The 22,676-nt window shown below is 53.9% G+C and overlaps 1 protein-coding gene across 5 annotated transcripts; it reads right to left on the reverse strand.

The window, feature by feature from the left end:
* Positions 1-5,279: 5,279 nt before the first annotated feature.
* LOC138242471 (uncharacterized) lies at positions 5,280-21,284 on the reverse strand. 5 transcript variants are annotated; one of them, XM_069198012.1, is made up of 7 exons: positions 19,582-21,276; positions 15,198-15,479; positions 14,716-14,754; positions 14,547-14,591; positions 13,574-13,708; positions 12,727-12,791; positions 11,501-11,647 (listed from the first exon to the last, which is right to left on the reverse strand). In XM_069198012.1, exons 1-7 carry the CDS (start codon positions 19,652-19,654, stop codon positions 11,510-11,512), a joined length of 777 nt encoding a protein of 258 aa, XP_069054113.1. In that variant the 5' UTR covers positions 19,655-21,276; the 3' UTR covers positions 11,501-11,509. The 5 variants fall into 5 exon arrangements, with proteins under 5 accessions (XP_069054116.1, XP_069054115.1, XP_069054113.1 ...); XM_069198010.1 differs by lacking the exon at positions 19,582-21,276 and adding an exon at positions 15,720-15,907; XM_069198011.1 differs by lacking the exons at positions 14,716-14,754; positions 19,582-21,276 and adding an exon at positions 15,720-15,907.
* Positions 21,285-22,676: the final 1,392 nt, after the last annotated feature.

Below are 22,676 nucleotides of genomic sequence, written 5' to 3' on the forward strand. Positions count from 1 at the left end.
CCACTTTTCATTTTTTTATTAGTTAAAAAAGTTTCAAAAATCCAATAGATTTCGTTCCACTTCACAATTGTGTCCCACTTGTTGGTGATTCTTCACATAAAATAAAAAATTTATATCTTTATGTTTGAAGCCTGAAATGTGGCAAAAGGTTGAAAAGTTCAAGGGGGCCGAATACTTTCGCAAGGCACTGTATAGAGAGAGAGAGAGATTAGTAGATTAAGGGGTGAACGGCCAGGCCTGCTCTGTCTGTCCCCCATCCACCCACCCACGCTCTGCCCCTCTGTTCCTCCAAGATCACAGGGGCCTCAAAGAGACGCCTCTCTTCTGAAGCCTGCGAGGCCGACCCCTGACCCCTGACCCCCCGACCCCCCGACCCCAGGGACCAGGACTCACCTTCTTCTTCTCCGCCGCCTCCCGGGAGCCGGGCCAGGAGAGGGACCAGGAGGGAGACCAGGAGGGCCGGAGAGGAGAGGAGAGACGCCATCGCCGGGTGTCTTCCGAGCAGGACAGGAAGATCTGAGCCGCTGAGCCGCGGGGCAGGCGGTCTCTGACGCGTTTCCCGTCGCGCCCCCATTCGCCGAGCCGAGAGGCGGGGGGGGCAGACCCCGGCTCGGTCCTCGTCCTCCCCGTCCTGCAGCGCGATTCGGGGCGGCTCCCTGCTGCAGCACGACCTGGCCGACACATCTCCACCAGCTCAGATGTGTGACAAACAGGAAATGGTCTGAACGCACAGCTGAAAGGGTGATCCTTCTGAACACCAGGGGGTTTGTTTCAACTCAAAACCAGAGGGCACAGGCAGAAGCACATTGATAACTCGAGAGCTGGCTTCTCTCACACAGACCCAGCTGGGTGAGCTCCTCCAGTCAGGACAGGAGGCTCTTCTGTACACAGAGGGGGGTGGGGGTGGGGAACAAGCTGCCCAGCCCTGTGGTTGAAGCCAATACCCTGGCTTCTCTCCAGACACAGCTGGGTGAGCTCCTCCAGTCAGGACAGGAGGCTCTTCTGTACACAGAGGGGGGTGGGGGTGGGGAACAAGCTGCCCAGCCATCTTCTCCAAGTTGAGACTCCTCACAGTGCAGTTTAATGAGCAGAGGTGCAAAAAGTGAAACAGAAACCTTTCCATTCTGCTTTATCTTAAGCTTTTTTTATTTATTTTCTTACATTTACAGTTTCCAAGGTATTCACAGTGCAGACAGACAGGATAGCCCAGGGTGCGAATCCCCTCTCTGACCGGCGAAGGGGAACAGACCCAGGAGACAGGCATCACCACAGGCTGAGACTTAGTTCTGCAGGTTCTGCCACAATCATGAGCCATCACTGGAACTCACTGCAGCTGGGATTTCTGCCATGTGAACTGGACCACTGAACCAGTGGATCACTGAACCACTGAGTCAGAGAATCACTGGACCACTGAACCACTGAGTCAGAGAATCACTGGACCACTGAACTACTGGACCACTGAACCACTGAGTCAGAGAATCACTGGACCACTGAACCATTGAGTCAAAGAATCACTGAACCATTGAACCACTGGATCACTGGACCACTGGACCACTGGACCACTGAGTCAAAGAGTCACTGGACCACAGAGTCAAAGAGTCACTGAACAGCCAAACCTCAGAGCTACTGAAGCCACTTTCTCGCGACTACTGAACCTCTGAGCCGCTAAATCACTTCGCTGAAGAGACACTGGAACTTGTTGGCACGATTGGAAAAGGGTGTTTTTTTTATTCTCGGATCACTCCTACAGAGCTGCCTTCCCTGGCATTGACAGGAAAACGGGCGCAGAGCTGTGAATTTCTCAGCGGCACGTGTGTCGTAGCATATGTTGTAGCGGCGCTAGGCCAAGCCCTCCACTTATTCGGCATGAATTCATCATTTATTTGGGGACGCAAGTCTGAGTCTGTCAGATTCCTGTCCGGGCGAGTGCGTGACTTACACACCTGTGAAACGAGGTGGGGCCAGGCCCTCTGTGGGGTCTTCAAGTTCTCCCTGGAGCCCCGGCAGAGGTACCTGCACAGCTCTGCGTTCTTCGTGCGACGCGACTCTGCGATCATCTGTGGGCGGCTGGTTTGGTCTGGGTGTGGGCGGAGCCCGTGTCGCCGCTCGCCGTAGGACTCTCTCTCTCTCTCTCTCTGCATGGACGTTCACCCCTCCTTCCAGTTTCTGTCCCTCTCTGTCCCCGGGCAGCTCTGTGTCCATCGCTGTTTGTTTCTGTGTGCAGATATATGTGCGTCGCCGGAGGTGTGTATAGACGTCAGCAGCAGCAAAGCAGAGCGCCCTCTTGTGGCAGGTCCTTGTAAATACACCCCCCCCGCCCCCTCCTCCCCTATCGCCTGAGGTTGGAGTAAATGACAGCGGTGCTGTCCTCGGGCCCAGCCTGGCCACTTCTGCCCCTTTCCTTGTCCTTGAAGGTCACGCTGGCGTAGTTGACCTCATCGCCACCGGGGGCGGGAGAGGTCTGCTCCTGCAGAGAGAGACGGACAGAGAGGGAAGTCAGGGAAGACGCCGTTCTGTTGCGCCATCTTCTGGACCCTCCGCTCAGAGCCCTTTGCAGGTGAGGGGGAATCCCACTACCGCCACCAGTGGGCGGCCCCACCTGGATGATGAGAGCAGAGGGGTGGAGCCAGTTCAGAGAGGGGGGGGTGATTAGGAGGCCATGAGGGGTAAAGACCAGGGGGGGGGGTATTTGACCAGGACACTGGGGTAACACCCCTACTCTTCTGGAGAAACACCCCGGGATTGTTAATGAGGACGGAGAGTCAGGACCTCGGTTTCGTCACCACACTGCTCGGACCCAGGGCTGGGAGATGAGAAGCAGGGGGAGGGTTCAGATGGAGGCAGACAGACAGGCAGGCAGGCAGGCAGGCAGGCAGACAGACAGACAGACAGGTAGACAGGTAGACAGACAGGCAGGCAGACAGGCAGACAGGCAGGCAGGCAGGTAGACAGGCAGGCAGACAGGAGGGGGGTGCGGACGGTTACCGTGGGCTCGGTGGGGCTGGCGTAGACGATGAGGTCTTCTTCCGTCGTGACGCAGACTCCCGGACCTGCCAGGCAGAGAGCGAGGGGCATGAGAGCACAGCTCCTCCACACCTCCGGCCAGGCCCAGGGCCCAGAGGGGCCCGATCGCAGCAGCCGGAGGGCCACACACACACACACACACACACACACACACACACACACACACACACCACACAAACACACACCACACACACACACACCACACACAAACACCCTGGACAGGACACCAGTCCATCACAGGACACTCACACTCACTCTGCACTCTGCACTCTGCACTCTGCACTCTGCACTCTGCACTCTGCACTCTGAACTCTGCACTCTGAACTCTGCACTCTGAACTCTGAACTCTGAACTCTGAACTCTGAACTCTGAACTCTGAACATACTCAGCGATGAGAGATTGAACTCTGAACTCTGAACTCTGAATATATACTCAGCGATGAGAGATTGAACTCTGAACTCTTAACTCTTAACTCTTAACTCTTAACTCTTAACTCTTAACTCTTAACTCTTAACTCTTAACTCTTAACTCTTAACTCTTAACTCTTAACTCTTCCCCCAGGGCTGCAGGAAAGGCCGAGACGCCGGTCCGATCGCACGTTAAAGCCAGGGACGTCCACTGTTCGGAATGAATTAAGGGTTAAGGGCTTCTCTCCGCGCGCAGTAAGAAGAGAGGGACCGACCTGCACTCGCCATCCTCCTCCCCCCCCTCCTCCTCCTCTTCATCAGGAGGAAGACCACCACAAGGACCACCAGCAGAGCGCAGAAGGTGCCGGCGCCGGCCGCCGAGGTCTTCTCTAGGAAGTGGTCGTCAGACGCTGAAAAAAACGGGATCGAAGTTGGGGGGAGACCGTGACGTTTTCAGGACCTGCCGGTGACATTTCTGCGTCCCGAGGGAAAACCGCGCGGAGACGGCGTCCGGGCTGCAGCCTGGGAGACCGGGGAGTTTGGCCTGTCGCATCGGGGGGTGGGGAGAGAGACGCCCCCAGCAGATCGCAGAGGGAAGGACCAACATGAGGGGCATTTCCTTACTACTGTGCTTCGGAATGAGGGGCAGCAAGGAAGCTTCCTGGGATTCCCGCAGGAGCATCCTGGAGCTGAAGGGATTGACGTGCACTGACAGGCTGGAGGAACTGAGTCTCTTTAGTCTGAAGGGAGTGAACTACACTGATTCAAACACTGAAAGTGCGGAAAAACTTCACTATTTCACCAAGCTCTCCTTTACACAGAGGGGAGTGGAGATGGGGAAGAAGCTGCCCAGCCCTGTTGTTGAAGCCGATACCCTGGCTTCTCTCCAGACACAGCTGGGTGAGCTCCTCCAGTCAGGACAGGAGGCTCTTCTGTACACAGAGGGGGGTGGGGGTGTGGAACAAGCTGCCCAGCCCTGTGGTTGAAGCCGATACCCTGGCTTCTCTCCAGACACAGCTGGGTGAGCTCCTCCAGTCAGGACAGGAGGCTCTTCTGTACACAGAGGGGGGTGGGGGTGGGGAACAGGCTGCCCAGCCCTGTGGTTGAAGCCGATACCCTGGCTTCTCTCCAGACACAGCTGGGTGAGCTCCTCCAGTCAGGACAGGGGGCTCTACTGTACACAGAGGGGGGCGGGGGTGGGGAACAGGCTGCCCAGCCCTGTGGTTGAAGCCGATACCCTGGCTTCTCTCCAGACACAGCTGGGTGAGCTCCTCCAGTCAGGACAGGGGGCTCTACTGTACACAGAGGGGGGTGGGGGTGGGGAACAAGCTGCCCAGCCCTGTGGTTGAAGCCGATACCCTGGCTTCTCTCCAGACACAGCTGGGTGAGCTCCTCCAGTCAGGACAGGAGGCTCTTCTGTACACAGAGGGGGGCGGGGGTGGGGAACAGGCTGCCCAGCCCTGTGGTTGAAGCTGATACCCTGGCTTCTCTCCAGACACAGCTGGGTGAGCTCCTCCAGTCAGGACAGGAGGCTCTTCTGTACACAGAGGGGGGCGGGGGTGGGGAACAGGCTGCCCAGCCCTGTGGTTGAAGCCGATACCCTGGCTTCTCTCCAGACACAGCTGGGTGAGCTCCTCCAGTCAGGACAGGAGGCTCTTCTGCACACAGAGGGGGGTGGGGGTGGGGAACAAGCTGCCCAGCCCTGTGGTTGAAGCCGATACCCTGGCTGCTCTCCAGACACAGCTGGATGGGATTGTCTACTAATTGCCAATTGGACTAGTGGTGCCTCCCTCTTCCTCTCTAAGTGCTCATTTATTCAGTCATTTCTTGGTCAAAACCGAGTCATATGAAAGGAAACTGAGTTTCTCTAACCTTCTCTAGGTGGGGCTGTTGTATATGCTTTAGGTCCGACATCGCCTGAAAAAGAAGGAGATAAGAGATTTGCCCATCTCTGTGAGATTCCTCTCGGCATCAAGAGATGCTCAAAAAAGACAATCTGAGACAGAGGACTGTGTGCTAATGAGCAGAACCTGCTCACCTGAATCCGGGCTCAGTTCTATGTCTCCAGTACGAACATCTGGAACAAAGATAGAGAGATGTCTCACTCTCACAATAATACCCTACCTGTGAGGTGAATGGTGTAGGTATCAGGTCTGTCTCACTCTCACAATAATACCCTACCTGTGAGGTGAATGGTGTAGGTATCAGGTCTGTCTCACTCTCACAATAATACCCTACCTGTGAGGAGACTGGTGTAGGTATCAGGTCTGTCTCACTCTCACAATAATACCCTACCTGTGAGGAGACTGGTGTAGGTATCAGGTCTGTCTCACTCTCACAATAATACCCTACCTGTGAGGAGACTGGTGTAGGTATCAGGCCTGTCTCACTCTCACAATAATACCCTACCTGTGAGGTGAATGGTGTAGGTATCAGGTCTGTCTCACTCTCACAATAATACCCTACCTGTGAGGTGAATGGTGTAGGTATCAGAGGTCTTCATCACTCCTCTCTCTGTCAGTACACATGTCCAGTTCCTCATGTGGTCTGAACTCTGCAGCTTCATTGACAAGCTGCTGAAATATCTGTCCTGGCTGATGTCCACTGTGTCCAAATGGTCACTCTCCCAGGTCACTTGGACATCAGCAGGTACCCCAGCACAGCTTTGAAATCCTCCCCCACAGTCCAGACCACACTGGAGAGTGAGGATCGTGTCTGTCTTCAATCCTCCAGAGGGACTGGCAGAGACTGCAGAATGACATCACATGTGTCTTCAGCACAGGGACAGACACTGTTCACACACTGACATGATCACACACTGACATGAGTCCAGACAGCAGATCAGAGCACAGGAAGGACAGACAGAGAGACAGAAGACCTGCAGATTCCTGACTGGACTCATCAGGACCAGCACTGAGCTGGAGAGACAGAGCGGACAGTTAATGGAGACTGACTGAAACAGAAAGACACGTCCTCAGGTCCTCAGACTTACTGGACAGCAGGTAGAGATCAACAGTGGTTCGTCCAGGGAAAAAATACTGTCCATTGATATGCTGACAGAGGTACTGTCCAGTATCCTGGGTGTGGAGATTGTGGATGTGTAGAGACCAGTCAGACCCCACACTCATTCTCTGGGCTCTTTCTGGGTCTCTGACTGTGATCTGCTGTTCACTGTTTACTATTAGCACTGGCACCTCAGATTTGTGATGAAAGAGCCACTCAAAGTAATACTCCTGATGGCCTCTGGACCACTCACAGGACATGTTGACTGACCCCCCCACAGTGGAGTACAGAGTCACACCTGAGGAGAGAAAATAACACAACAGTAACACCTGACACCACCACACCTCCCACTGTGTCTCCTTTCACTGCTGACACAACACCTCCCACTGTGTCTCCTTTCACTGGTGACACTACAACACCTCCCACTGTGTCTCCTTTCACTGCTGACACCACCACACCTCCCACTGTGTCTCCTTTCACTGCTGACACAACACCTCCCACTGTGTCTCCTTTCACTGCTGACACCATACACTTCCCACTGTGTCTCCTTTCACCATCTGACACCACAACACCTCCCACTGCATCTCCTTTCACAGCTGACACCACACACCTCCTGCTGTGTCTCCTTTCACAGCTGATACAACACCCCCCACCTCCTCTCTCTGATACAACACCTCACACTTTTCTCCTATCTTCAATATTGATAATAACTCCTTTTATTAATCATTTTCATTCCAAATGATCTCAAAGGTCTTTACACACTTTGTGTGGGAACCCACTTTATCTCTCACTGAAGAATATCCCCACCTGAGAGACACACAGCGATCATTCTGCACCAGTGACCCCACCTGAGAGACACACAGCGATCATTCTGCACCAGTGACCCCACCTGGGAGACACACAGCGATCGCTCCGCAACAGTGACCCCACCTGGGAGACGCACAGCGATCAGTCTGCACCAGTAACCCCACCTGGGAGACACACAGCGATCAGTCTGCACCAGTAACCCCACCTGAGAGACACACAGCGATCATTCTGCACCAGTAACCCCACCTGGGAGACGCACAGCGATCGTTCTGCACCACTAACCCCACCTGGGAGACGCACAGCGATCGTTCTGCACCAGTAACCCCACCTGGGAGACGCACAGCGATCGTTCTGCACCACTAACCCCACCTGGGAGACGCACAGCGATCGTTCTGCACCAGTGACCCCACCTGGGAGACGCACAGCGATCAGTCTGCACCAGTAACCCCACCTGGGAGACGCAGATCAATCGTTCTGCACCAGTAACCCCACCTGGGAGACGCACAGCGATCAGTCTGCACGTAACCCCACCTGGGAGACGCACAGCGATCAGTCTGCACCAGTGACCCCACCTGGGAGACATACAGTGATCAGTCTGCACCAGTAACCCCACCTGGGAGATGCCACCTGAGTGATCGTTCTGCACCAGCGGCCCCACTGCACACAGATCAGGTTTATCCTTTAAGTCCCCGCCTTGCTGAGCTGCTGAAATGTAAGCTTCTTTCCTGGTAACACACTCTGTTCCTCATCATTAACGTCAGGAAAACTTTCCTGGGGGGCCTGAGCTGTGCTTCCGTGATGATCTCCTCGCCTAACATTGATTGCATCGATTGTAACTGCATTGACCTGAGCAGATACCCTCTAAGTCTTCAATAACAGAGAGCAGGTCTGAGACGAAGCCCAGTATCAGGGTGTACAGCACCTAGAAGGTAGGATCATGCCTTCCAGCTCAGTTTCCTACTTTGTTGTGCTCACAGCAGATCTGCTGTTACTGACAGGGCTGCAGACTCTCCGCCTCAATTCTGGAGCTGGACTGACGATGCTGCTATTGACTTACTGTTCAGGATCTCGCTACGTCACCTCCTGCGCCCCGAAAACAAACAAACAAACAAACAAACAAACAAACAAACAAACAAACAAACAAACAAACAACTTTCTTCTCCCGGTCGAGAGTCTGATGCAAAACAAATTCGTTTTTGCTGAAAAAAAAAACGTCGACTAACGAGTTCAAGGCAAAGACCTGCCCCCACCCACACCCAAAAAACAAATGTTGTTAACCTTTCGAGAACGCCCTGGTCTTTCAAGTCCTAAATCGGCTGCTCTTCAAGGGGACAGACGACTTCCTGTTTATTTACAGCTTCGGGGGGCTGGGGGGGGGGGGGTGATTGTATCTGCTGCCCGAAGAGCAGGGCGTGGAGGAGGAGGAGGAAGATACAGGTCCCGGAAGAGACCGGAACAATTCTAGACGAGCCTATGTTGCCGTACTGCAGAGATGACGCAGTACTGGATATGTCAATAGTGTAGATATAGATATATAGAGAGAGAGAGTAGTAGATTAAGGGGTGAACGGCCAGGCCTGCTCTGTCTGTCCCCCACCCTCCCACCCACCCACGCTCTGCCCCTCTGTTCCTCCAAGATCACAGGGGCCTCAAAGAGACGCCTCTCTTCTGAAGCCTGCGAGGCCGACCCCTGACCCCTGACCCCCCGACCCCCCGACCCCAGGGACCAGAACTCACCTTCTTCTTCTCCGCCGCCTCCCGGGAGCCGGGCCAGGAGAGGGACCAGGAGGGAGACCAGGAGGGCCGGAGAGGAGAGGAGAGACGCCATCGCCGGGTGTCTTCCGAGCAGGACAGGAAGATCTGAGCCGCTGAGCCGCGGGGCAGGCGGTCTCTGACGCGTTTCCTGTCGCGCCCCCATTCGCCGAGCCGAGAGGCGGGGGGGGCAGACCCCGGCTCGGTCCTCGTCCTCCCCGTCCTGCAGCGCGATTCAGGGTGGCTCCCTGCTGCAGCACAACCTGGCCGACACATCTCCACCAGCTCAGATGTGTGACAAACAGGAAATGGTCTGAACGCACAGCTGAAAGGGTGATCCTTCTGAACACCAGGGGGTTTGTTTCAACTCAAAACCAGAGGGCACAGGCAGAAGCACATTGATAACTCGAGAGCTGGCTTGTCTCACACAGACACAGCTGGGTGAGCCCCTCCAGTCAGGACAGGAGGCTCTACTGTACGCGGAGGGGGATGGGGGTGGGGAACAAGCTGCCCAGCCCTGTGGTTGAAGCCGATACCCTGGCTTCTCTCCAGACACAGCTGGGTGAGCCCCTCCAGTCAGGACAGGAGGCTCTTCTGTACGCAGAGGGGGGTGGGGGTGGGGAACAAGCTGCCCAGCCATCTTCTCCAAGTTGAGACTCCTCACAGTGCAGTTTAATGAGCGGAGGTGCAAAAAGTGAAACAGAAACCTTTCCATTCTGCTTTATCTTAAGCCTTTTTTATTTATTTTCTTACATTTACAGTTTCCAAGGTATTCACAGTGCAGACAGACAGGATAGCCCAGGGTGCGAATCCCCTCTCTGACCGGCGAAGGGGAACAGACCCAGGAGACAGGCATCACCACGGGCTGAGACTTAGTTCTGCAGGTTCTGCCACAATCATGAGCCATCACTGGAACTCACTGCAGCTGGGATTTCTGCCATGTGAACTGGACCACTGAACCAGTGGATCACTGAACCACTGAGTCAGAGAATCACTGGACCACTGAACCACTGAGTCAGAGAATCACTGGACCACTGAACTACTGGACCAGTGAACCACTGAGTCAGAAAATCACTGGACCACTGAACCATTGAGTCAAAGAATCACTGAACCATTGGACCACTGAACCACTGGACCACTGAACCATTGAGTCAAAGAATCACTGAACCACTGGACCACTGAACCACTGGACCACTGAGTCAAAGAGTCACTGAACCACTGGACCACTGAGTCAAAGAGTCACTGGACCACTGAGTCAAAAAATCACTGAACCACTGGACCACTGAACCACTGAGTCAGAGAATCACTGGACCACTGAACTACTGGACCACTGAACCACTGCGTCAGAGAATCACTGGACCACTGAACCACTGAGTCAAAGAATCACTGAACCATTGGACCACTGAACCACTGGACCACTGAACCATTGAGTCAAAGAATCACTGAACCACTGGACCACTGAACCACTGGACCACTGAGTCAAAGAGTCACTGAACCACTGGACCACTGGACCACTGAGTCAAAGAGTCACTGGACCACTGAGTCAAAGAATCACTGAACCACTGGACCACTGGACCACTGAGTCAAAGAGTCACTGAACCACTGAGTCAAAGAGTCACTGGACCACTGAGTCAAAGAATCACTGAACCACTGGACCACTGGACCACTGAGTCAAAGAGTCACTGGACCACTGAGTCAAAGAATCACTGGACCACTGGACCACTGGACCACTGAGTCAAAGAGTCACTGGACAGCCAAACCTCAGGGCTACTGAAACCACTTTCTCGCGACTACTGAACCTCTGAGCCGCTAAATCACTTCGCTGAAGAGACACTGGAACTTGTTGGCACGATTGGAAAAGGGTGTTTTTTTATTCTCGGATCACTCCTACAGAGCTGCCTTCCCTGGCATTGACAGGAAAACGGGCGCAGAGCTGTGAATTTCTCAGCGGCACGTGTGTCGTAGCATATGTTGTAGCGGCGCTAGGCCAAGCCCTCCACTTATTCGGCATGAATTCATCATTTATTTGAGGACGCAAGTCTGAGTCTGTCAGATTCCTGTCCGGGCGAGTGCGTGACTTACACACCTGTGAAACGAGGTGGGGCCAGGCCCTCTGTGGGGTCTTCAAGTTCTCCCTGGAGCCCCGGCAGAGGTACCTGTGCAGCTGTGCGTTCCCCGTGCGACGCGACTCTGCGATCATCTGTGGGCGGCTGGTTTGGTCTGGGTGTGGGCGGAGCCCGCGTCGCCGCTCGCCGTAGGACTCTCTCTCTCTCTCTCTCTCTCTCTCTCTCTCTCTCTCTCTCTCTCTCTCTCTCTCTCTCTGCATGGACGTTCACCCCTCCTTTCCAGTTTCTGTCCCTCTCTGTCCCCGGGCGGCTCTGTGTCCATCGCTGTTTGTTTCTGTGTGTAGATATATGTGCGTCGCCGGAGGTGGGTGTATAGACGTCAGCAGCAGCAAAGCAGAGCGCCCTCTTGTGGCAGGTCCTTGTAAATACACCCCACCCCACCCCCCCTCCCCTATCGCCTGAGGTTGGAGTAAATGACAGCGGTGCTGTCCTCAGGCACAGCCTGGCCACTTCTGCCCCTTTCCTTGTCCTTCAAGGTCACGCTGGCGTAGTTGACCTCATTGCCACCAGGGGCGGGAGAGCTCTGCTCCTGCAGAGAGAGACGGACAGAGAGGGAAGTCAGGGAAGACGCGGTTCTGTTGCGCCATCTTCTGGACCCTCCGCTCAGAGCCCTTTGCAGGTGAGGGGGAATCCCACTACCGCCACCAGTGGGCGGCCCCACCTGGATGATGAGAGCAGAGGGGTGGAGCCAGTTCAGAGAGGGGGGGGGTGATTAGGAGGCCATGAGGGGTAAAGACCGGGGGGGGGGGGGGGTATTTGACCAGGACACTGGGGTAACACCCCTACTCTTCTGGAGAAACACCCCGGGATTGTTAATGAGCGCAGAGAGTCAGGACCTCGGTTTCGTCACCACACTGCTCGGACCCAGGGCTGGGAGATGAGAAGCAGGGGGAGGGTTCAGATGGAGGCAGGCAGACAGGCAGGCAGGCAGGCAGGCAGGCAGGTAGACAGGCAGGCAGGCAGACAGGCAGGCAGGCAGGCAGGCAGGCAGGCAGACAGGTAGACAGGTAGACAGGTAGACAGACAGGCAGGCAGGCAGACAGGCAGGCAGGCAGGCAGGCAGACAGACAGGCAGGCAGGTAGACAGGCAGGCAGACAGGCAGGCAGGCAGGCAGGTAGACAGGCAGGTAGACAGGTAGACAGACAGGCAGGCAGGCAGACAGGCAGGCAGGCAGACAGGTAGACAGGCAGGCAGGCAGACAGGTAGACAGGTAGACAGGCAGGCAGGCAGGCAGGCAGGTAGACAGGCAGGCAGGCAGGTAGACAGGCAGGCAGACAGGCAGGCAGACAGGAAGGCAGGCAGGCAGGCAGGCAGACAGGCAGGCAGACAGGTAGACAGGCAGACAGGCAGACAGGCAGACAGACAGGTAGACAGGTAGACAGACAGGCAGGCAGGCAGGCAGGTAGACAGGCAGACAGGCAGGCAGGTAGACAGACAGGCAGGCAGGCAGGTAGACAGGCAGACAGGCAGGCAGGCAGACAGGCAGGCAGGGAGGCAGGGAGGCAGGCAGGCAGGCAGGCAGGCAGGCAGGTAGACAGGCAGGTAGACAGGCAGGCAGACAGGCAGGCAGACAGACAGGCAGACAGGAGGGGGGTGCGGACGGTTACCGTGGGCTCGGTGGGGCTGGCGTAGACGATGAGGTCTTCTTCCGTCGTCACGCAGACTCCCGGACCTGCCAGGCAGAGAGCGAGGGGCATGAGAGCACAGCTCCTCCACACCCCCGGCCAGGCCCAGGGCCCAGAGGGGCCCGATCGCAGCAGCCGGAGGGCCACACACACACACACACACACACACACACACACACACACACCACACACAAACACCCTGGACAGGACACCAGTCCATCACAGGACACTCACACTCACACTCACACTCACACTCACACTCACACTCACACTCACACTCACACTCACACTCACACTCACACTCACACTCACACTCACACTCACACACCCTGGACAGGACACCAGTCCATCACAGGACACACACACACTCACACACACCCTTTTAATTCAGGCAGGTCAGTTAAACCGTGACGGACGAGAATCGGTCTTTCTTGGAGTCCACTAAAGCAGGATGGGCGTCAGGCGCACTGTGGTCAAGGGGCTTAGTTCATCTGTATAAAAATGAGCTTAGAGCTTTTCGTTTCGCTCGTTCTTAGAGTGCATCAGGCTTAAAATAAACGGAATCTGTTTTAGTTGAGTTGGGTTTCTTTTTAGCCTCGAAGTCCCCGTTTGATTTAACGGCGAAGACTGGATTCTGACTGGAGGGGGCCCATGACGGCGTGGCCACTCTGAACTCTGAACTCTGAACTCTGAACTTCCCCCAGGGCTGCAGGAAAGGCCGAGACGCCGGTCCGATCACACGTTAAAGCCAGGGACGTCCACTGTTCGGAATGAATTAAGGGTTAATTAAGGGCTTCTCTCCGCGCGCGGTAAGAAGAGAGGGACCGACCTGCACTCGCCATCCTCCTCCCCCCCCTCCTCCTCCTCTTCATCAGGAGGAAGACCACCACCAGGACCACCAGCAGAGCGCAGACGGCGCCGGCGACGGCCGCCGAGGTCTTCTCTAGGAAGTGGTTGTCGGAGGCTGAAAAAAACGGGATCGACGTTGGGGGGAGGCCGTGACGGTTTCAGGACCTGCCGGGGACACTTCTGCGTCCCAAGGGAAAACTGAGTCTCTTCAGTCTGAAGGGAGAGTCCCACACTGACAGGCTGGGGGAACTGAGTCTCTTCAGTCTGAAGGGAGTGTCCCGCACTGACAGGCTGAGGGAACTGAGTCTCTTCAGTCTGAAGGGAGTGTCCCGCACTGACAGGCTGAGGGAACTGAGTCTCTTCAGTCTGAAGGGAGGGTCCCACACTGACAGGCTGAGGGAACTGAGTCTCTTCAGTCTGAAGGGAGTGTCCCGCACTCACAGGCTGAGGGAACTGAGTCTCTTCAGTCTGAAGGGAGTGTCCCGCACTGACAGGCTGGAGGAACTGAGTCTCTTCAGTCTGGAGGGAGTGTCCCACACTGACAGGCTGCGGGAACTGAGTCTCTTCAGTCTGAAGGGAGTGTCCCACACTGACAGGCTGAGGGAACTGAGTCTCTTCAGTCTGAAGGGAGTGTCCCACACTGACAGGCTGGGGGAACTGAGTCTCTTCAGTCTGAAGGGAGTGAACTACACTGATTCAAACACTGAAAGAGCAGAAAACTTCACTATTCCACCAAGCTCTTTACACAGAGGGGGGTGGGGGTGGGGAACAAGCTGCCCAGCCCTGTTGTTGAAGCCGATACCCTGGCTGCTCTCCAGACACAGCTGGATGGGATTGTCTACTAATTACCGATTGGAGTAGTGGTGCCTCCCTCTTCCTCTCTAAGTGCTCATTTATTCAGTCATTCCTTGGTCAAAACCGAGTCATATGAAAGGAAACTGAGTTTCTCTAACCTTCTCTAGGTGGGGCTGTTGTATATGCTTTAGGTCCGACATCGCCTGAAAAAGAAGGAGGAGATAAGAGATTTGCCCATCCCTGTGAGATTCCTCTCGGCATCAAGAGATGTTCAAAAAAGACAAACTGAGACAGAGAACTGTGTGCTAATGAGCAGAACCTGCTCACCTGAATCCGGGCTCAGTTCTATGTCTCCAGTACGAACATCTGGAACAAAGATAGAGAGATGTCTCACTCTCACAATAATACCCTACCTGTGAGGAGACTGGTGTAGGTATCACGCCTGTCTCACTCTCACAATAATACCCTACCTGTGAGGAGACTGGTGTAGGTATCAGGCCTGTCTCACTCTCACAATAATACCCTACCTGTGAGGAGACTGGTGTAGGTATCAGGTCTGTCTCACTCTCACAATAATACCCTACCTGTGAGGAGACTGGTGTAGGTATCAGGTCTGTCTCACTCTCACAATAATACCCTACCTGTGAGGAGACTGGTGTAGGTATCAGGTCTGTCTCACTCTCACAATAATACCCTACCTGTGAGGAGACTGGTGTAGGTATCAGGTCTGTCTCACTCTCACAATAATACCCTACCTGTGAGGAGACTGGTGTAGGTATCAGGTCTGTCTCACTCTCACAATACCCTACCTGTGAGGTGAATGGTGTAGGTATCAGAGGTCTTCATCACTCCTCTCTCTCTCAGTACACATGTCCAGTTCCTCATGTGGTCTGAACTCTGCAGCTTCATTGACAAGCTGCTGAAATATCTGTCCCGCTTGATGTCCACTGTGTCCATGTGGTCACTCTCCCAGGTCACTTGGACATCAGCAGGTTTCCCAGCACAGCTTTGAAATCCTCCTCCACAGTCCAGACCACACTGGAGAGTGAGGACTGTGTCTGTCTTCAATCCTCCAGAGGGACTGGCAGAGACTGCAGAATGACATCACATGTGTCTTCAGCACAGGGACAGACACTGTTTCACACACTGACATGATCAATGAGTCCAGACAGCAGATCAGAGCACAGGAAGGACAGACAGAGAGACAGAAGACCTGCAGATTCCTGACTGGACTCATCAGGACCAGCACTGGGCTGGAGAGACAGAGGGGACAGTTACTGGAGACTGACTGACTGAAACACAGAGACACGTCCTCAGGTCCTCAGACTTACTGGACAGCAGGAAGAGATCAACAGTGGTGCGTCCAGGTTCATAATAGTATCCATTGACATACTGCTCACAGAGGTACTGTCCAATGTCCTGAGTGTTGAGATTGTGGATGTGTAGAGACCAGTCAGACCCCACACTCATTCTCTGGGCTCTTTCTGGGTCTCTGTCTGTGATCTTCTGTTCTCTGTTTACTATTGTTACTGACTTCTCAGATTTGTGATAAAAGCTCCACACAAAGTAATACTCCTGATGGTCTCTGGACCCCAGACAGGACATGTTGACTGACCCCCCCACAGTGGAGTACAGAGTCACACCTGAGGAGACAAAATAACAACAGTAACACCTGACACCACCACACCTCCCACTGTGTCACCTTTCACTGCTGATACCACCACACCTCCCACTGTGTCTCCTTTCACTGCTGAGACCACACACCTCCCACTGTGTCTCCTTTCACTGCTGAGACCACACACCTCCCACTGCGTCTCCTTTCACATCCGATACCACAACACCACCCACTGTGTCTCCTTTCACCGCTGACACTGCAACACCTCCCATTGTGTCTCCTTTCACTCCTGACACCGCAACACCTCCCACTGTGTCTCCTTTCACTTCTGACACCACCACACCTCCCACTGTGTCTCCTTTCACTCCTGACACCGCAACACCTCCCACTATGTCTCCTTTCACACCTGATACCACCACACTTCCCACTGTGTCTCCTTTCACAGGTGACACCACACACCTCCCACTGCGTCTCCTTTCACAGGTGACACCACACACCTCCCACTGCGTCTCCTTTCACATCCGATACCACAACACCACCCACTGTGTCTCCTTTCACCGCTGACACCACAACATCTCCCTCTGTGTCTCCTTTCACACCTGACACCACAACACCTCCCACTGCATCTCCTTTCACTCCTGACACCACCACACCTCCCACTGTGTCTCCTCTCACTCCTGATACCACAACACATCCCGTTGTTTCTCCTTTCACACTTGATACCACAACACCTCCCACCTCTCCCACCCCACACAGTACTCACACTTTACTCCAGTCTACAATACTGATAATAATTTCTATTATTATCCCACCTGGGAGACACACAGCGATCGTTCTGCACCAGTAACCCCACCTGGGAGACGCACAGCGATCCTTCTGCACCAGTAACCCCACCTGGGAGACGCCCAGCGATCCTTCTGCACCAGTAACCCCACCTGGGAGACGCACAGCGATCGTTCTGCACCAGTAACCCCACCTGGGAGACACACAGCGATCAGTCTGCACCAGTAACCCCACCTGGGAGACACACAGCGATCAGTCTGCACCAGTAACCCCACCTGGGAGATGCACAGCGATTGTTCTGCACCAGTAACCCCACCTGGGAGACACACAGCGATCAGTCTGCACCAGTAACCCCACCTGGGAGATGCACAGCGATTGTTCTGCACCAGTAACCCCACCTGGGAGACGCACAGCGATCGTTCTGCACCAGTAACCCCACCTGGGAGACACACAGCGATCAGTCTGCACCAGTAACCCCACCTGGGAGATGCACAGCGATTGTTCTGCACCAGTAACCCCACCTGGGAGACACACAGCGATCAGTCTGCACCAGTAACCCCACCTGGGAGACACACAGAGATCAGTCTGCACCAGTAACCCCACCTGGGAGATGCATGGCGACCGTTCAGCACCAGTAACCCCACCTGGGAGAGGCACAGTGATCGTTCTGCACCAGCAGCCCCACTGCACACAGATCAGGTTTATCCTTTTAGTCCCCGCCTTGCTGGGCTGCTGAAACGTAAGCTTCTTTCCTGGTAACACACTCTGTTCCTCATCATTAACGTCAGGAAAACTTTCCTGGGGGGCCTGAGCTGTGCTTCCGTGATGATCTCCTCGCCTAACATTGATTGCATCGATTGTAACTGCATTAACCTGAGCAGATATCCTCTAAGTCTTCAATAACACAGAGCAGGTCTGAGACGAAGCCCAGTATCAGGGTGTACAGCACCTAGAAAGCAGGATCATGCCTTCCAGCTCAGTTTCCTACTTCGTTGTGCTCCGGATGTGTTTCTATTTTGATGAAACCGCGTGAATTCACCCGGCGATCATATCTCTCCTGCTCGTCTAATGTCAACATCCTATTTCGTTCTTTCACGCACTTCCTCATTCTTTCATTCTCTTCTTCTTTTTGAGTGAGGCGGACTAGTTTAGTGTCCATTACAGCATCTGTAGCAGCTCACTAAATCTTTAGTACTGACAGTATTCACTTAACAAATAACAGATCACCTGAACAAATCTAGATCAGTCGTCTAGTGCAGTATTTGTAGCAGTATAGTAAATCTTTAGTAACAGTTCAATCAAGTTGGTCTTGGTCTAGATCAGTCGTCTAGTGCAGTATTTGTAGCAGTGTAGTAAATCTCTAGTAACAGTTCAATCAAGCTGGTCTTGGTCTAGATCAGTCGTCTAGTGCAGTATTTGTAGCGGTACAGTAATAATGATGATACTATATATTGTCATATATCGACCAGTTAAGAGAACAACTGATTTGAATGAAGCCATTCAGAGTCCAGGGTGGACTGAAGACCAGCAGGCAACCCCCCAGGAACAGATCCATACTCATTATTACTATAACACTTTTAATCACTGTCGGTCACCGAGCTCGACACAGGTGCGACGCCCGTGGGTCAGACTCCAGCTCCTGACATGTGATCCCTGACTGCAGTGACGCCCTGAGAGGGTTCGAATCCTCTGCGTCGGCTGCCAGCGAGAGCTGGGGCACTCTCGCACTTACACGCTCAGGCACATTCACTTGTGCACACACTCACAGACTCAAACACACTCGCTCACACTCACACACTCGCTCACACTCGCTCGCTCACACTCACACTCAAGCACATTCAAACACACTCGCTCACACTCACACATACTCGCTCGCTCACACTCACACTCAAGCACATTCAAACACACTCGCTCACACTCACACACACTCGCTCGCTCACACTCACACTCAAGCACATTCAAACACACTCGCTCACACTCAAGCACGCTCACTCGTGCACACACGCACACTTGCTCACACTCGAGAAAACTTGTCCACGCTCACAATCAGACTCGCTCACACTCACACACTCGCTCACACTCAAGTACACTCGCTCACACTCGCTCACATGCAAGCACACTCAATCACACTCGCTTATTCATTCACTCACTCACACTCTCGCACTTACACACTCATGCACACACACAAACACACTAGGTCACACTCACACTCAAGATAAATTCAAACAAACTTGCTCACACTGACACACACTCACTCACACTAAAGTACACTTGTTCACACTCACTCACATGTAGGCACACTCAATCACACTCGCTTATTCATTCACTCACTCACACTCTCGCACTTACACACTCAAACACACTAGCTCACACTCACACTCAAGATAAATTCAAACACACTTGCTCACACTGACACACACTCACTCACACTAAAGTACACTTGTTCACACTCACTCACACGTAGGCACACTCAATCACACTCGCTTATTCACTCACTCACTCACTCTCGCACTTACACACTCATGCACACACACACAAAGACACTAGGTCACACTCACACTCAAGATAAATTCAAACACACTTGCTCACACTGACACACACTCACTCACACTAAAGTACACTTGTTCACACTCACTCACATGTAGGCAAACTCAGTCACACTCACTTATCCATTCACTCTCTCACACTCCCGTGCACTTGCTCAAACTCGCTCAGACTCAAGTACACTCGCTCGCACACTCAAAAACACACAAGTACACACAAGTACACACAAGTACACACAAGTACACACTCACCCTCTGTTCCCAGAGGGGGGCTCCAGACGCAGAGACAGGCCAGCACCAGGTGACGGACTGCAGAGATCCCCATGTCCCCTCTGCCTCGGACCGCTGTCCTCTCCTCTCTGCGGGCAGGCAGGAAGTGCCGTCAGTGACGATGGGATCTATTTCTGAAAAGGAGAAGTGGTGATGTTGCAGGGCACGTTTCCTGCCTCGCTACGCAGAGCAGAGCGAGCGTGAGAAGAAGACCACCGCAGCAGCAGAAAGCCGTGCGCTGGTCGGGTCCGGTCAGCGCGGAGCTCTCCTCCTCTCCCGGCCCCTCCGCCTCTCTCTCGTACCGGGGCTGCGTGCTGTCCAGCTGCCGGTCAGCTGAGCGGACACACACAACAGCGCTCTGTCTGCCCACTGCTCACACGGGTCACACTGCCCGCATGCAATACACAGTCTCCCAATTCACACCCACACACGCAAGGCACACTGACGCAAGATACACACGCATGCAATACACACACACTCTCCATTCACACTCACACAGAGCACACTCAATCAATATACACACACTCCATTCACACTCACACAGAGCACACTCAATCAATATACACACACTCCATTCACACTCACACAGAGCACACTCAATCAATACACACACACTCCATTCACACTCACACAGAGCACACTCAATCAATATACACACACTCCATTCACACTTAGACAGAGCACACTCAATCAATACACACACACACTCCATTCACACTCACACAGAGCACACTCAATCAATACACACACACTCCATTCACACTTAGACAGAGCACACTCAATCAATACACACACACACTCCATTCACACTCACACAGAGCACACTCAATCAATATACACACACTCCATTCACACTCACACAGAGCACACTCAATCAATACACACACACTCCATTCACACTCACACAGAGCACACTTAATCAATACACACACACTCAATCAAGACACACACACACTCAATTCACACTCACACAGAGCACACTCAATCAATACACACACTCCATTCACACTCAATCAATACACACACACTCCATTCACACTTAGACAGAGCACACTCAATCAATACACACACACTCTCCATTCACACTCACACAGAGCACACTCAATCAATACACACACTCTCCATTCACACTCACACAGAGCACACTCAATCAATACACACACACTCAATTCACACACACAGAGCACACTCAATCAATACACACACACACTCCATTCACACTCACACAGAACACACTCAATCAATACACACACACTTCATTCACACTCACACAGAGCACACTCAATCAATACACACACACTTCATTCACACTCACACAGAGCACACTCAATCAATACACACACATACTCCATTCACACTCACACAGAGCACACTCAATCAATACACACACTCCATTCACACACACAGTGCACACTTCCACACTAAATCCACACTCACACAATCCGTACACTCGCACATTCAATCCTCACCCGGTCGGTGCATACTCACACAAACAGTGCACGCTTGTCCAATAAACACTCACACAATCAGTGCACAGACACACAATCAGTGCACACTCGCACACCCATGACACTCTCGCGCCCCACTGAATCAAACTCTCGGGGTTCCTGCAGCTGTGTTTATCAGGTCACGCGTAGACACAGGGCCCTGCGGTGCTTCGTCAGAGCCAGAGAGAGGAACCGGAGGCTGACAGACCCACACTCTCACATGGAGTAGGAGGAAGATGAACAGGAGGCTGAGCTCATCGGTCCTGTGGCTTAACAGACAGAGACTCAGATGTTTCCACACAGGGCGGGCGGGGAAAAACACCCAGCTTTCCTCCGTCATCCGCCCATCTTGTCGGCTTCCCTGGGGACAGGAAGGGGCTCCTTTACGCAGAGGGGGGCGGGGGTGGTGAGCTGCCCAGCCCTGTGGTTGAAGGCGATACCCTGGCTTCTCTCCAGACACAGCTGGGTGAGCTCCTCCAGTCAGGACAGGGGGCTCTTCTGTACACAGAGGGGGGTGGGGGTGGGGAACAGGCTGCCCAGCCCTGTGGTTGAAGCTGATACCCTGGCTTCTCTCCAGACACAGCTGGGTGAGCTCCTCCAGTCAGGACAGGAGGCTCTGCTGTACACAGAGGGGGAGTGGGGGTGGGGAACAAGCTGCCCAGCCCTGTGGTTGAAGCCGATACCCTGGCTTCTCTCACACAGACACAGATGGGTGAGCTCCTGCAGTCAGGACAGGAGGCTCTTCTGTACACAGAGGGGGGTGGGGGTGGGGAACAAGCTGCCCAGCCCTGTGGTTGAAGCTGATACCCTGGGGCTTCTCTCCAGACACAGCTGGGTGAGCTCCTCCAGTCAGGACAGGAGGCTCTACTGTACACAGAGGGGGGTGGGGGTGGGGAACAAGCTGCCCAGCCCTGTGGTTGAAGCCGATACCCTGGCTTCTCTCACACAGACACAGCTGGGTCTTCTTTGCACAGGGTGGATGAGTTCCTGAGATCAATTAACTACCGAACGATCTGGATATGAAAATATTAAGGCGGAGATGCACCAGGTGAGACAGACCATTCCCGTTGAATCCTGAACAATAACCACACTGCACTGTAATACATGGGACAGTAATGTATTACACTGTACGTTCGGCGTATACAGCAGTCATGCACTTTCATTTAATTAACATCAGGCAACAATACTTATTGATACTAATTGCGTGGAGTGATGGAATGATACCGGGCCGCACTGCGTGGTCTGGGATCGTGGAGAGTTCGCCCCCCGGTGGTCAGGAGGTATCGCTGCGGCGGTTCTGGTTGACCGCGGAGATCAGGGAGTAGACGGGGTCGCTCGCCGGCTGCCCTCCCGCCCGCCCCTCCACGCCGCTGTTGGGGGTCACCAGGGCGTACTCCGTCCCCCCACAGACATCGTAGACATGCGTCTGGGGAGGAGGAGGAGGTGTTTGCGGAAAACGGGGTTCAGGCGGTCAAGGAGATCTAAGGGCAGCATCGCAGGGCTGACGAGCTCTCCGATCTCTGAGCTTCTTCCTCACAGAACTTTCTGAAACCTTTCTGAAACATCTGGGATCTCAGGACAAGCTCCCTG

This window comes from Lepisosteus oculatus, chromosome 14 (genome assembly GCF_040954835.1).
Source record: "Lepisosteus oculatus isolate fLepOcu1 chromosome 14, fLepOcu1.hap2, whole genome shotgun sequence".
Classification (NCBI taxonomy): Eukaryota; Metazoa; Chordata; class Actinopteri; order Semionotiformes; family Lepisosteidae; genus Lepisosteus; species Lepisosteus oculatus.

Bases quoted from the DNA above. Each gene is read 5' to 3' on its own strand.
- LOC138242471 (XM_069198010.1), bottom strand. From the start codon at position 15,858: ATGAGTGTGGGGTCTGACTGGTCTCTACACATCCACAATCTCAACACT. The intron at 15,480-15,719 runs GTAAGTCTGAGG...GTCATTCTGCAG, and splicing joins TGATCTCTTCCTGCTGTCCA to TCTCTGCCAGTCCCTCTGGA. The intron at 13,709-14,546 runs GTTAGAGAAACT...CGTTTTTTTCAG, and splicing joins AACAGCCCCACCTAGAGAAG to CCTCCGACAACCACTTCCTA.